At 44.1% G+C, this 15,196-nt stretch overlaps 1 protein-coding gene across 1 annotated transcript in view; it reads right to left on the reverse strand.

Moving 5' to 3' along the window:
• Positions 1-1,013: 1,013 nt before the first annotated feature.
• LOC109894932 (electrogenic sodium bicarbonate cotransporter 4-like) overlaps positions 1,014-15,196 on the reverse strand; it is a 30,897-nt gene continuing 16,714 nt past the window's right edge. The window contains exons 10-22 of the mRNA XM_031829766.1: positions 13,728-13,902; positions 12,051-12,184; positions 11,614-11,794; positions 11,396-11,495; positions 10,014-10,297; positions 7,218-7,331; positions 6,568-6,729; positions 5,878-6,056; positions 5,387-5,459; positions 5,035-5,103; positions 4,587-4,760; positions 3,104-3,283; positions 1,014-2,457 (exon numbers count right to left, since the gene is read on the reverse strand). Coding sequence (XP_031685626.1) covers positions 2,293-2,457; positions 3,104-3,283; positions 4,587-4,760; positions 5,035-5,103; positions 5,387-5,459; positions 5,878-6,056; positions 6,568-6,729; positions 7,218-7,331; positions 10,014-10,297; positions 11,396-11,495; positions 11,614-11,794; positions 12,051-12,184; positions 13,728-13,902 — 1,990 coding nt within the window. The 3' untranslated portion in view covers positions 1,014-2,292. The remainder of the gene's footprint in view (positions 2,458-3,103; positions 3,284-4,586; positions 4,761-5,034; positions 5,104-5,386; positions 5,460-5,877; positions 6,057-6,567; positions 6,730-7,217; positions 7,332-10,013; positions 10,298-11,395; positions 11,496-11,613; positions 11,795-12,050; positions 12,185-13,727; positions 13,903-15,196) is intronic.

The following is a 15,196-nucleotide window of genomic DNA, read 5'->3' on the forward strand; positions in this document are numbered from 1 at the left end:
TTTGGTTACTACATGATTTCACATGTGTTATTTCATAGTTTTGATGTCTTTAGTATTATTCTACAATGTAGAAAATAGTACAAATAAAGAAAAACCCTTGAATGAGTAGGTGTGTCCAAACTTTTGACTGGTACTCTATATATTTATATAAATATAAATATCTTGACATAAAATATATTCTTATATACAGCACATACAGAGGAGATCCTTCACTCCACCTTTCTCCTATATCCCTCTACGTTGTTTCTAAAGCTATGTGTGTCCTGAAGATTATACAGTCAACATGTTCTCAACAGAGATATCCATGACAATTTATGACAGCAAAGAGCCTCCTAGGTTAAAAGCAGAAGCTGTTGCTTGGACTTTGGACACATCAAAATGGACAGCTATATGAGGAATCAGATCAAGTATAAATGTACTGTACATTCAAGCTAAGTTATTCCATGTACATGTATTCCCAGCATCTAATTTCTTTACATTAGGTGTCATATGCTGTCAGCTGTTAGTCCATGACACCTTGCACTGTCCTCTGCAGGCATTCTAGAAGAGTCATAATGTGTGAGTGGGTCAGCCCTCTAAAGCTATGTACTGTAGAGCGTCCGCGTTCGACCCACGTATGCCACTGCTCTGTCACACTGTAGTCAGTGCCTACAGCGTTGTTTCGCTGCTCATGTCCCTGTGGCGTGGGTGGTCAGTGTCTGTGTCGTAGTCCGACTCCATCTCGATCTTCACCTGGGGCACGGGGAAGGCCATGCCACGGCCGTGGGCCATAGGCACCGCCGGGGACGATGGGCAGGAGATCTTCAGATGCAAGGTGATGCTGAGGAACGGCAAGTCCCAGTTATCATACATATCATACATACCTGTATGTATGTCCTGTGTGGTTCAGATGGGTTTGATTCTCGCTGGGGCCACCCATATGAAAATGTATACATGCACTATTGTAAGTCGCTTAGGATAAAATAATCTGCAAAATGACATATATGACATACACAGTGAAAGAAACAGAGAAGGGAGGGGGGACTGGAGACAGGCGAGGGGGAAGATAACCTTGGGCTAGACAGGGGTGGTCTGTAGTGAGATGTCATCTGGAGCTGGTGCCAGAGAGTACCAGAGAGTGAATTAGACTAGAGGAAGGTTGGGCAAATTAATGTGAAACAACATGACAGAGAGTTAGACGAGCTGTCAACTGTGATTGAAGTCTGTTCTTTATGCCGTAGTGTTCCAAGCCTGGTTCGCAGCCTATGGGGAATGTGAGATGTGGGGAGGAATGCAATGCACAGTTTGTGATGCAAAACTAACAGTAAAAGAAACAAAGTTTCTCCTTATGTTGCAGTTTCTCCTCTCCTAATTTCACAGTCTTCAGGAGTTGTTTTTTTTAGCAAATATGTAGGCCTAATGTATACTGCTGAACCATGCTTCCTTAAAAGCAATGCAGACATGAATTTGATCATAGTTTCTATTTGACATAAGGAGTCAAAGGCAACACGCAGAGAACATGACTAAAAGGATAGAGGGGAGAGGAATATTCAACTATATGGAATGAAGACACTACTAAGAACAAAACAGTAGTGTTCGTGAATGGGACCCATCGATAGACTACAAGACTATTGGGTACATACAACAACACATGGAGGAAAAAGAAACAACCAAAACTCTGAGAAAGGCCTGATGCATGTGGTATGAGGTCACAGTGCACCAAACACTGTTCACTCTCAAATACTGCTATCTGCTACATACAGATAGAATGTCAAACTTTTATTCATCTATTCAAATATGCCACACATTTCTACAGAATATAAACCAAGCCGGTGCCTTAAAAGTAGGAAGTAAGAATACATAGGAGATAGTGTATGACTAGTGTGTTGGAATTATGCACATGCATGTGATGTGTCTACACATAGAGACACATTGACACAAAATTACACAACTAGTTTTCATAACGCATAGGAGTGCAGGGAAAATAGCAGCAAGGGCTGCTTAGCAAAACCCAAAATAACATCTGCATTGCATTAAAGTGCATGAAGAGAAGGGTATGAAGGCATATTCTCTGAGATATAGCTTATACTTCAGCCCAGCCTTGGCAGAACACTATGGAATACTGGGTCTGTGAGAAATTATGTGTGGAATTATAATTATGGATGCTGTGTGTGTGTGTGTGTGTGTGTGTGTGTGTGTGTGTGTGTGTGTGTGTGTGTGTGTGTGTGTGTGTGAGTGTGTGAGTGTGAGTGCATGTTTCTATATCTGCTTATATCTGCCAGGCTGATGTTTAATGTTTATGTAATCTATGAATCAGGGGAAGTATTTGCCTGGCTGGCAGTGAGCAGCCCACTGTGACTGGGCGTCAACGGGCTGCAGGAGGTCACTGTAGGGGACGTGTAGTTTGAGCACACAGTACCTGCGGTCCACGTCAGACTCAGAGCTGGGCGAGCAGTTGGAGTACGCGTGGTACTTCTCCTGCATACAAACACATGCACACACACACACACAAAACAGACAGACACACACAAAACAGACAGACACACACAAAACAGACACACACACACAAAACAGACACACACACACACAAAACAGACACACACACAAAACAGACAGACACACACAAAACAGACAGAAACACACAAAACAGACACACACACAAAACAGACAGACACACACAAAACAGACAGATACACACAAAACAGACACACACACAAAACAGACAGATACACACAACAGACACACACACAAAACAGACAGACACACACAAAACAGACAGATACACACAAAACAGACACACACACAAAACAGACAGACACAGACACACAAAACAGACAGATACACACAAAACAGACACACACACACACAAAACAGACAGATACACACAAAACAGACACACACACACAAAACAGACAGACACACACAAAACAGACAGATACACACAAAACAGACACACACACAAAACAGACAGACACACACAAAACAGACAGACACACAAAACAGACAGACACACACAAAACAGACAGATACACACAAAACACAGCCATCAGAAATGTATTATTAAGCAAGAATTGTTTTTCTCTAAACCAGCCAGCTGGTGGCAGTAAAACCTAACATGTCTCACCTCGTCTTCGCTGTCGTCTGATCTCCCTTTCTTCTTGTCTTTCTTCTTTGTGTCATCTTTATCACCCTTCTTCTTCTCCTTTTTCTTGTCTTTCCCAGGCAGGATATCATCTATCCAGGCGAGGTCGTGTTGAGAGAACACCATGTCCAGCATCTTACGCACCACCAGCAACCCCAGGATCTGATGGTCGCACAAGCAAATTATCACTATCCTTAACTTGTGACAAGAAAAAGTAACCAACATTTACTTCATAAGTAACCAACATTTACTTCATAAGTAACCAGCATTTACGTCATAAGTAACCAACATTTACTTCATAAGTAACCAGCATTTACTTCATAAGTAACCAACATTTACTTCATAAGTAACCAGCATTTACTTCATAAGTAACCAGCATTTACTTCATAAGTAACCAGCATTTACATCATAAGTAACCAGCATTTACATCATAAGTAACCAACATTTATAGGGAACCAGCATTTACTTCATAAGTAACCAACATTTACATCATAAGTAAGCAACATTTACGTCATAAGTAACCAACATTTACATCATAAGTAACCAACATTTACATCATAAGTAACCAACATTTACATCATAGGTAACCAACATTTACTTCATAAGTAACCAACATTTACATCATAAGTAACCAGCATTTACTTCATAAGTAACCAACATTTACTTCATAAGTGTCACAACTCCCACCGAAGGTGGCTCCTCTTCCTGTTCGGACGGCGCTCGGCGGTCGTCACCGGTCTACTAGCTGCCACCGTTCCCTTTTCCCTTTTCTGTTGGTTTTGTCTTATTGGTTACACCTGTTTCTTGTTTAGGTTTTTAGTTGGGCTGTTTAAGCCGGTACGGCCCGCCTGCTCTTTGTGCAGGCTTATTTTTCCCTCTGTGTTTGTGTGTGGTAGTGCATTTCAGTTTTGTTTTTTCTCCGGACTGCTTAGGTCCTGGTTTTGGGCCGGTCGTTTATGTGCGCCCTGTATTTGGCGTGTCCTATTTTCTCTGTGCCAGAAATTAAAGCATTGTTGTGTACCTTCTGCCTTTTGCGCCTGACTCTGCACCCACTACGCCTGAGTGCGTCACAATAAGTAACCAACATTTACTTCATAAGTAACCAACATTTACTTCCTATCAGGTCATTTGCATGTTGATGGGTGCTTGAATGTATACCGAAACACGGCCATTGGGACTGTTGGTAATACATCTAAGTAATAATTTTTTATGCATTAATGCATAGGTTAAACTAATTTGATGGAGGGCCAAGTGTATGCATGTTTTCGCTCCTCCCATGTACCTGATTGATCAGTTAAGGTAATTTATTTAGTAAGAACTTCCCTCACCTGCTTTTCTAGGTCTTAATTAGACACAAATTGAAAGGAAATAGTAAAAAACAGCAGATACTCTGCCCTCCATGGGAACGAGTCTGACACCCCTGCATTAATACTTGTTCCATTCAAAAGCGAGTCATGAATAATACCATGACAGGGAAGAGGATGGCCAGGACGGTGGACTTGAGCACCCAAAGGACAGCCAGACAGATGATCTGGACCAGGGTGAAGAGGTGGACCCTCCTCAGAGGCACGTGACGCAGGAAAGGGAAGTCTGGCTGGTACTTGGACGGCATCATGTACAACTTGATCCTCTCCCAGAACTACAGAGGAGTGACAGGGGAGACATAATGAGAACACACACACACACACACTCACCCTAGCCATGCTCTGAGCAGCCTAGCTAACACCCTAATTAAAATGCATCTCCAGTTGCTGCTTAGATGCTGCTAGAATACATAGTTACATTCCCTCCAGACACACACATTCTCAGAAGGAAGATAACCGCACCACAGAGAATACTAAAAAGCCCATACCATGACAGTTTGATTTGACACATAACCACCGGTTGTCGACTGTTTTCTGGTCTCTACATACCTGAATGCCACTGAGAGATGCCACGCCCATGTAGAGAAACACACCATAGAGCACTGGCATGGGTATGAACTGTGAGTGGACCAGAGGGAGAACACACAGTTAAACTACATAGACAACATCAACACATAATCCTGTTGATCCCTTGTAATGGCATGTATAGAAAACACACTGATTGCACCCAAAATTGCACCATATTCCTTAATCAGTGCACTACTTTTGACCAGGTTCCATAAGTCTCTGGTCAAAAGTAGTGCACAGAATAGGGAATAGGGTGCCATTTGGGCCACTGCCACTGTTATCTTTCATCAATAAGCCTAGTTTAGGTTGGAGGAAATTATCATATTTTACTGACCTGTAGAATGGGAGCCAAGAAGATGGAGACTCCAGTGAGAACAAACACCAGAATCCCTGTCAGTCTCTGCTCCCTATACATTAGAGAGAGAGAGAGAGATACAGAGAGAGACACAGAGAGAATGACTACCAGCAAACCTTTCCATATGTAACAGACAGCAGACAAGAGACAAGTTCTGCCTGGACTGTACTGTCCTGTATATCCTCTGTAGAAGTGGTATTAAAAATCAGGGTCGCGACCCAGGGAACAAATGTTTTTGAGAAAGATATCTTGAAAAATAAAATGTTTATAGGTTATTTGTTGGTGTAAAAATTGAAATGTACCGATTTTAAGGTTGTGCCATTAGATTTGGGGTGGGTTGGGGTCGCGAGAAACTATTGCGGAAAAAAATGGGGTCCCCAGGAATTCTGCAGAAAAAAATGGGGTCCCAGCTGAAAAAGTTTGAATAGTACTGGTCTACACTCTATTTTCTCTTCTCTGTGCTCCCTCACCTGACACCCAGGAACTGAGGCTGCTCCCCAGGGGCACTGGACTCACTCTCCATCTTCAGTGAATCAATGTGGGCGATGGAGATGACAGTGGCGGCCACGTACCAGGGAAGGCCCAAGAAGGAGCAGGCAGCCATCAACACCCCCACCCAGAACAGGTCCAGGTGGTAGCCACACCCTTTCTGCAGGGAGGGACACAGAGTAGAGTAGGACATAAATTCACACTGCAGGATGTCATTGAGGTAATTGTCCTATTAAGTATGTAGTGTAGGCCCTAACGTGACACCAGAGCCTGTCTTATCTCCAATATTTATTTTTATTTTTACTAGGCAAGTCAGTTAAGAACAAATTCTTATTTTCAATGATGGCCTAGGAACCGTGGGTTAACTGCCTTTTTCAGGGGCAGAACAACAGATTTGTACCTTGTCAGCTCAGGGATTTGAACTTGCAACCTTCCTTTTACTAGTCCAACGCTCTAACCACTAGGCTACCCTGCCGCCCCGGCATTGCAAACAACATGTCTGATGCCCATTGTGTCTTCCAAAAGCTGAGGTTAAACTAGTTATCTAAGTCTTCACTATAACAGACTGGCTGTGTATTTAATACAGCACATCACTGTTTCCCTTGTGAAAGAGGTCTCCTAACTTCAATGAGAAGTAAAGGTTAAATAAATCAATAAAAACATCCAACTACCCTCAGTTTGTTCTCCTTCCGGTTGACAATGACAGCACTGATCTGCTGGTCCATGAAGATGAGGATGGTGACCAGGAGAGCAGGGACAAAGCTGGCCAAATACACCCACCATGGGTTCTTCCCAAACGGCAGCACAATCCAACCCCGGTCGGGACGTGTGGGCTAAAGGGAGTCAGTAAGGGGCAGTGTCAGAGTGACCATTCCTTGATTAAAGGACAAACACAAATGTACACACCCCTTTTGTCCCCAAAACAGCCTCAATTCGTCGGGGATGTTGGCCCATGTTGACTCCAGTGATTCCCAAGTCGGCTGGATGTCCTTTGGGTGGTGGACCATTCTTGATACACACAGGAAACTGTTGAGCGTGAAAACCAAAGCAGCACTGCAACCCTTGATAGAAACCGGTGCGCCTGGCGCCTACGTACTTCCATACCCTGTTCAAAGGCATTGTCTCCCACCCTTCATCTACACTGATTGAAGTGGATTTAACAAGTGACATCAATAAGGGATCATAGCTTTCACCTAGAATAACCTGGTCAGTCTATGTCATGGAATGAGTAGGTGTTCATAATGTTTTTCTACATTCACTATAGGTTTATGCCCAGGGTATGATCAGGAACATTACTAATATTTTAAACCTGTTTCTTTACCTTAAATTCTGTGGGAACGATGAGCTTGGGGGTTTTGAGCCCAATTAACCTGTCCAGACCGACAAAGGTCATAATGGCCATGAAGATGGAGAAGTCACTGATGAGCTTCCGCAGCTGTTTACAGAAGCCAAAGACAGAGTAACAGACAGAGCAACAGACAGAGCCACAGACACAGAAATAGACACGGACAGACGGAGACAGACACAGTGACACAGACACAGAGACAGACACAGAGACAGACAGAGACTCAAACACAGTGACACAGACACAGACACAGAGACACAGACAGACACGCAGACAGACAGTGAACAAAGCAAAGCAAAAAATATAAAACAAGTGTAGTGTGAAACAAATCATCTCTCAAAGAACAACAAATGCAGAGACACAAACACATTAAAAACATCTCAAATGCATTGAAAATCATAAGCTGTATTCAGCTGTAATATAGGTGGAATAGAATATTGTGAGGAACATGCAGTTTCAGGTCACCAGGGGATCCAGTACATTGAGGATCAGGGAGGGAACATTGTTCACTGTTTGGGATTTGACAATGGAGACACACAGAGAGAGAGAGAGACAGAGAGAGAGACAGACAGAGAGAGAAAGAAAGAGAAAGGGGAGGGGGAGAAAGAGACAGACAGAGAGAGAAAGAAAGAGAAAGGGGAGGGGGAGAAAGAGACAGACAGAGAGAGAAAGAAAGAGAAAGGGGAGGGGGAGAAAGAGACAGACAGAGAGAGAAAGAAAGAGAAAGGGGAGGGGGAGAAAGAGACAGACAGAGAGAGAAAGAAAGAGAAAGGGGAGGGGGAGAAAGAGACAGACAGAGAGAGAAAGAAAGAGAAAGGGGAGGGGGAGAAAGAGACAGACAGAGAGAGAAAGAAAGAGAAAGGGGAGGGGGAGAAAGAGACAGACAGAGAGAGAAAGAAAGAGAAAGGGGGGGGGAGAAAGAGACAGACAGAGAGAGAAAGAAAGAGAAGGGGGGGGGGAGAAAGAGACAGACAGAGAGAGAAAGAAAGAGAAAGGGGAGGGGGGAGAAAAGAGAGACAGAGAGAAAGAAAGAGAAGGGGAGAAAAGACAGACAAGAGAGAAAGAAAGAGAAAGGTGAGAAGAGACAGACAGAGAAGAAGAAAGAGAAAGGGGAGAAAGAGACAGACAGAGAGAGAAAGAAAGAGAAGGGGAGAAAGAGAGACAGACAGAGAGAGAAAGAAAAGGGGAGAAAGAGAGACAGACAGAGAGAGAAAGAAAAAGGGAGGGGAGAGACAGACAGACAGACTACAGACAGACAGCAGACAGACAGAACGACAGACCGACGACAGACAGACAGACAGACAGACAGACAGACAGACATACAGACAGACAGACAGACAGACAGACGACCCAGACAGACAGACAGACAGACACAACAGACGAAAGACAGACAACAGAACAGACAGACAGACAGACAGACAGACAGACAGACAACAGACAGACAGACAGACATACAGACAATACAGACAGACATACAGACAGACGACAGACACCGACAGACAGAACAGACAACAGATACCAACAGACAGACAGACAGACAGACAGACAGACAGACAGACAGACAGACAGACAGACAGACAGACAGACAGACAGACAGACAGACAGACAGACAGACAGACAGACAGACAGACAGACAGACAGACAGACAGACAGACAGACAGACAGACAGACAGACAGACAGACAGACAGACAGACAGACAGACAGACAGACAGACAGACAGACAGACAGACAGACAGACAGACAGACGACAGACAGACAGACAGACAGACAGACAGACAGACAGACAGACAGACAGACAGACAGACGACAGACAGACAGACAGACAGACAGACAGACAGACAGACAGACAGACAGACAGACAGACAGACAGACAGACAGACAGACAGACAGACAGACAGACAGACAGACGACAGACAGACAGACAGACAGACAGACAGACAGACAGACAGACAGACAGACAGACAGACAGACAGACAGACAGACAGACAGACAGACAGACAGACAGACAGACAGACAGACAGACAGACAGACAGACAGACAGACAGACAGACAGACAGACAGACAGACAGACAGACAGACAGACAGACAGACATGACAGCACAGACAGACAGACAGACAGACAGACAACAGATCAGACAGACAGACAGACAGACAGACAGAACAGACAGACCAGACAGACAGACAGACAGTACATGACAGACAGACAGACACAGAACAGACAGACAGACAGAACAAAAACATGGAGAGGGGAGTGTGGGTGGAGACAATGGTATACAAAGTTTGGATATAAACATGTTTGGTCATTACTCTTATTTACACCCAATCTCTATGGACATTTATACTAAATCACCACAGGAATATGTATTCTCCACTGGCTAGAGAGTTTTTGAACATATAAGATTTTTGTCGGAGCAGATGGTCGTTGGGGGCGGAACATAATTAATAATAATGGTATACTGCAATTGACCACAACTAAGACAAAAAAATTGATTGTGTCTCAATGTAGTTTTCAAATACAATCACGTCTTTCTTTTGAACAGATTTGTTAAATAAAACACATTTTTAGCTGAATTACTGGTCTTTTTGAAGTCTTTTTTTAAAATCACTTGCAGGAGGGTTTTGGCCCGTCGGCCGCTTGTTTCCCGACCCCTGGAACAGACTATCTTTCTTGAAAAATATGAAACTGTGGCTGCATTAGGCTGCCAATTGTGATGCAGCCTGTTTGTCACTGTATAAAGATCCAGCCCCTCTTCAGTTAGTTCTGGTCTCACCTTGGTGGGGAAGTAGCGACTGAACTTGAACTTCTTGAGGGAGACGGTCATGGAGTAGGTCCCGAAGAACAGGATGAAGGACATGAGGGCCAGGTCAGGGACGTACTTGCAGGTGTTGCCCACCAGAGAGCCTCCGTACTTCACACACTCCTTCTTACTGAGCTGGCTCCAGTCCAGGCCTGTGATGTTTAACTGGTAGGAGAGAGGGAGAGAGGGGTGGAGGGGGGGCAGGAAGGGGGACACAGTTTTACAGGTGGAAGAAAAAGGTGACGTGTAGAGAAAACGATTGGCATGGATGTGAGGATGTGAGGGTTTGTCAGGAGAGAGAAAAAGAAAGAAAGAAAGAAAGAGAATAACAGGGAAGAGAGTGCAGGGGAACAAAAGGGAGACAAAAAAAGAAAATGAACAGACTCTTTAAACATATAGTTTCCACTTGGCTTAGTGTCATACTCCTGTTTTTTAAGTAGTATCATTAAACTTTGAGTTCAAACAAACAACAACTAGGAAGTCTGTTGTGTCAAAAAATGAAATATTGAAAAGCCCTTAAGGCCTAATGGGTATTCAGCAGGGGTGTGTTGTGTTTCCAACAGAACACCAGTTCTAACATCTCCTTAAAAAGACATGACAAAATACACATGGAATAAAAACAACAACTTACTCCAAAGAGACTAGAGGTGTTATCAGTTGGCACTGGCACTAAACCATTGAAGATCATTGAAGCCACTGTTTAAGTTAGAAGAAGGGAGAAAGAGACAAAGAGAGGAGGGTAATGAAGGAGAAATTGAGATGCAGAGAGGGAAAACGAGATGACGGCAGAGTCAGGGGAAAAGAGAAATACAAAATAAAATAAGATTTTAACAGGTAGACTTTGAGACTTTGAACAGAGAGAAGGAGTAGCTAGTTAAAGCTCATGCATACACAGGAAGTGTTACTCACTCGCATCAGACAGCAGCCATTTGTGTGTGCAGCAAAAACAAACGTGAGACAAATCAGTTACAGTAGTCAAGTATCTTCAGTCAATTCTCATAACGTTTGCAATATAAGATTTCACAATGCAACGTCTCCAAACAGGCATAAAGGTATAATCCATCCTTATATTACCAAACCATTGTATAATTGTGGTGTCCCCAAACCCCTTGGCGGTAGCCAGGTCCTGCTAATACCCACATTTCTTTGTGCTATTGCCATTTCTATTCCTGTCAAACTTTTGACATGGTTGGCGAGACAATTCCATAAGGAGCTGTAATGAGAGAGTGGAAACAGACTGACACCCAGGCTACTAGGTCCTGATAACCTCATCATAAGCCTCTTCAACCCTTTAACAACCCTTATATCCTCTGCTGGGGACTCTGCACTTCAGTAATATTTTATACAGCTAAGGATGGACTCACTGGGGTCTGGGGCCAGGCACTCGCACTTGTAGGCGGTGACGTAGTCTGGCTTGAAGTCGGTGTTGATGGGGTAGTATTTGAAGGAGCCCATCTGTAGCAACACATTATATCAACAGTTAAGTGTGTGTGTGTGTGTGTGCTTACATGACTACATGTGTACTCGCCTGCGTGTGTGTGTGCGTGTCTGCGTGCACACACACATGACCCACCATCTTCTTGATGGCGTCAGAGATGAAGATGAAGGAGATGAGGCTGGAGAAGCCCTCCTCTGTGAAACGGGTCATGTACTTAATGATGTAGCTGGCGTCCGTGGCAACCAGGAGGAAGCACTGCAAACAGGAGTGGATCCCGATCCACAGACGCAGCTCCATGTAGTCTATACCATTGTTCCTTAGAAATAAGAACATTATTGATATAGGGGCAGAATGTGGAAGGCAGGACAGTCTTTTTATGAAGATGGAATGGACGCATACTCTCCAATAAGACACATAAAATCTTATCTCACCATTGTGCCATTCATATAACTGTCTGATGTGCGTGTTGCTTGAATTCTCATCAAATCAAGAGGAGGAACCATATGTATTCAAATACTACATATAGGCTACAGTGTCTGATTGTGAACTAGGGTGGGGTTGAGCTCGCTCACTTGCTGAATTCGAAGAGCAGTTTCTCAAAGATGAGGATAGGTCCAGTAGAGCTGAGGATGATGAGGGGCTGACCACTAAACAGACAGAATACTGTTCCTGACAACGCTGTGCCCAGGAAACTCTCCATCACACCCTGAAACAGAGAAAGAGAGAGAGGGCAGGTGGGGGAGAGGGTAGTGTGAGAGAGAGAAAAGGAGAGAGAGAGAGAGAGAGAGAGAGAGAGAGAGAGAGAGAGAGAGAAAAGGAGAGAGAGAGAGAGAGAGAGAGAGAAAAGGAGAGAGAGAGAGAAAGAGAGAGAGAGAGAGAGAGAGAAAAGGAGAGAGAGAGAGAGAGAGAGAGAGAGAGAGAGAGAAAAGGAGAGAGAGAGAGAGAGAGAGAGAGAGAGAGAGAGAGAGAGAGAGAGAGAGAGAGAGAGAGAGAGAGAGAGAGTGAGTGAGAAAGTGAGATTGAGAGTTCAATTCTACAACCATCTGAAAGGAAGCGATTCCCAAACCTTCCATAACAAAGCCATCACCTACAGAGAGATTAACCTGGAGAAGAGTCCCCTAAGCAAGCTGGTCATGGGGCTCTGTTCACAAACACAAACAGAACCCACAGAGCCCCAGGACAGCAACAGCAACACAATTAGACCCAACAAATCATGAGAAAAAATATATATAATTACTTGACATGCTGTAAAGAATTTACCAAAAAACAGAGCAAACTGGAATTAGCCATAAACAGAGAGTACGCAGTGGCATAATACCTGACCACTGTGACTGACCCAAAATTAAGGAACGCTTTGACTTTGTACAGACTCAGTGAGCATGGCCTTGCTATTGAGAAAGGCCGCCGTAGGCAGACCTGGCTCTCAAGAGAAGACAGGCTATGTGGAAACTGAGCTGCACTTACTAACCTCCTGCCAAATGTATAACCACATATTTCCCTCTGATTACACAGACCCACAAAGAATTCCAAAACAAATCTAATTTTGATAAACTCAAATATCTATTGGGTGAAATAACACAGTGTGCCATCACAGCAGCCAGATTTGGGACCTGTTGCCACAAGAAAAGGTCAACCAGTGAAGAACAAACACCATTGTAAATACAACCCGTATTTATGTTTATTTATGTTCCCTTTTGTACTTTAAGTATTAGCACATCATTAGAACACTGTACATAGCCATAATATGACATTTGAAATGTGTCTATTCCTTTGAAACTTGTGAGTGTAATGTTTTTGTATTGTTAATGTCACTTTTATTTATTATCTATTTTACTTGCTTTGGAAATGGAAACCTACTGTATGTTTCCCATGCCAATAAAGCCTTCTGAATTGAATTGACAGAGAGAGAGAGAAAGAGATGAACAAATGAATTCAGTTCAGTCATTGGTCCATATACTGCATGTGATGGATAGGGCCAGTGACTGAACTAAATCCATCTCTCTCTCCGTCTCTCTCTCCCCCCAATTAAGCTACCATACATTTATTTGTTTTGTTCCATTTTGCAAATCATCGACTCAGAAAATTAGGACATGAATTAATTGGCCCTACCCTGGGTACCAGTCTGTTTGTGCTAACATTCCATTCATTGTACTTTGTGATATGCCAAACATATTGGTATATGACACGGAGTATAAGGGGTGGAATGGTAACACAAAACAGTTGTGGATTTCAGGCTAAAGCAGCCCAACCTGGTAGTTGTCTGTGGCGTCTCCCAGCAGGCCTCCGAAGGTGATGGCGTTGGTGATGCAGCCCAGGTAGATGAACAGCACAGCAGAGATAGACTGGATGTGAAAGCCTTCATAGAAGTCACTAAGCAACCAGGGTATTTTTCTCTTGATGTCAAGAAACAGACCTCCACAGAACCTGCCACAGACACAAACACTCTGGTTACAACAGAACAAGCCACAAGCACAGACACAAACACACTGGTTACCACAGAACCTACCACAGGCACAGACACAAACACTCTGGTTATGATGCAAAACCTGCCACAGACACAAACACACTGGTTACAACAGAACCTGCCACAGGCACAGACACAAACACTCTGGTTACCACAGAACCTGCCACAGGCACAGACACAAACACACTGGTTACCACAGAACCTGCCACAGGCACAGACACAAACACTCTGGTTATGATAAAAAACCTGCCACAGACACAAACACACTGGTTACAACAGAACCTGCCACAGGCACAGACACAAACACTCTGGTTACCACAGAACCTGCCACAGGCACAGACACAAACACTCTGGTTACCACAGAACCTGCTGCAGACACAGACACAAACACTCTGGTTATGATGTAGAACCTGCCACAGGCACAGACACAAACACTCTGGTTACAACAGAACCTGCTGCAGACACAGACACAAACACTCTGGTTACCACAGAACCTACCACAGACACAGACACAAACACTCTGGTTACCACAGAACCTGCTGCAGACACAAACACTCTGGTTACAACAGAACCTGCCACAGACACAGACATAAACACTCTGGTTACCACATAACCTGCCTCAGACACACACACACTGGTTACCACAGAACCTGCCTCAGACACACACACACTGGTTACCACAGAACCTGCCTCAGACACACACACACTGGTTACCACAGAACCTGCCTCAGACACAAACACACTGGTTACCACAGAACCTGCCTCAGACACAAACACACTGGTTACCACAGAACCTGCCTCAGACACACACACACTGGTTACCACAGAACCTGCTGCAGACACAGACACAAACACTCTGGTTACCACAGAACCTACCACAGACACAGACACAAACACTCTGGTTACCACAGAACCTGCTGCAGACACAAACACTCTGGTTACCACATAACCTGCCTCAGACACACACACACTGGTTACCACAGAACCTGCCTCAGACACAAACACTCTGGTTACCACAGAACCTGCTGCAGACACAGACACAAACACTCTGTTTACCACAGAACCTGCCTCAGACACAAACACTCTGGTTACAACAGAACCTACCACAGACACAAACACTCTGGTTACAACAGAACCTACCACAGACACAAACACACTGGTTACGACAGAACCTGCCTCAGACACAAACACTCTGGTTACAACAGAACCTACCACAGACACAAACACTCTGGTTACCACAGAACCTGCCTCAGA

Source organism: Oncorhynchus kisutch, linkage group LG8, assembly GCF_002021735.2.
Source record: "Oncorhynchus kisutch isolate 150728-3 linkage group LG8, Okis_V2, whole genome shotgun sequence".
In the NCBI taxonomy this organism is placed as follows: domain Eukaryota; kingdom Metazoa; phylum Chordata; class Actinopteri; order Salmoniformes; family Salmonidae; genus Oncorhynchus; species Oncorhynchus kisutch.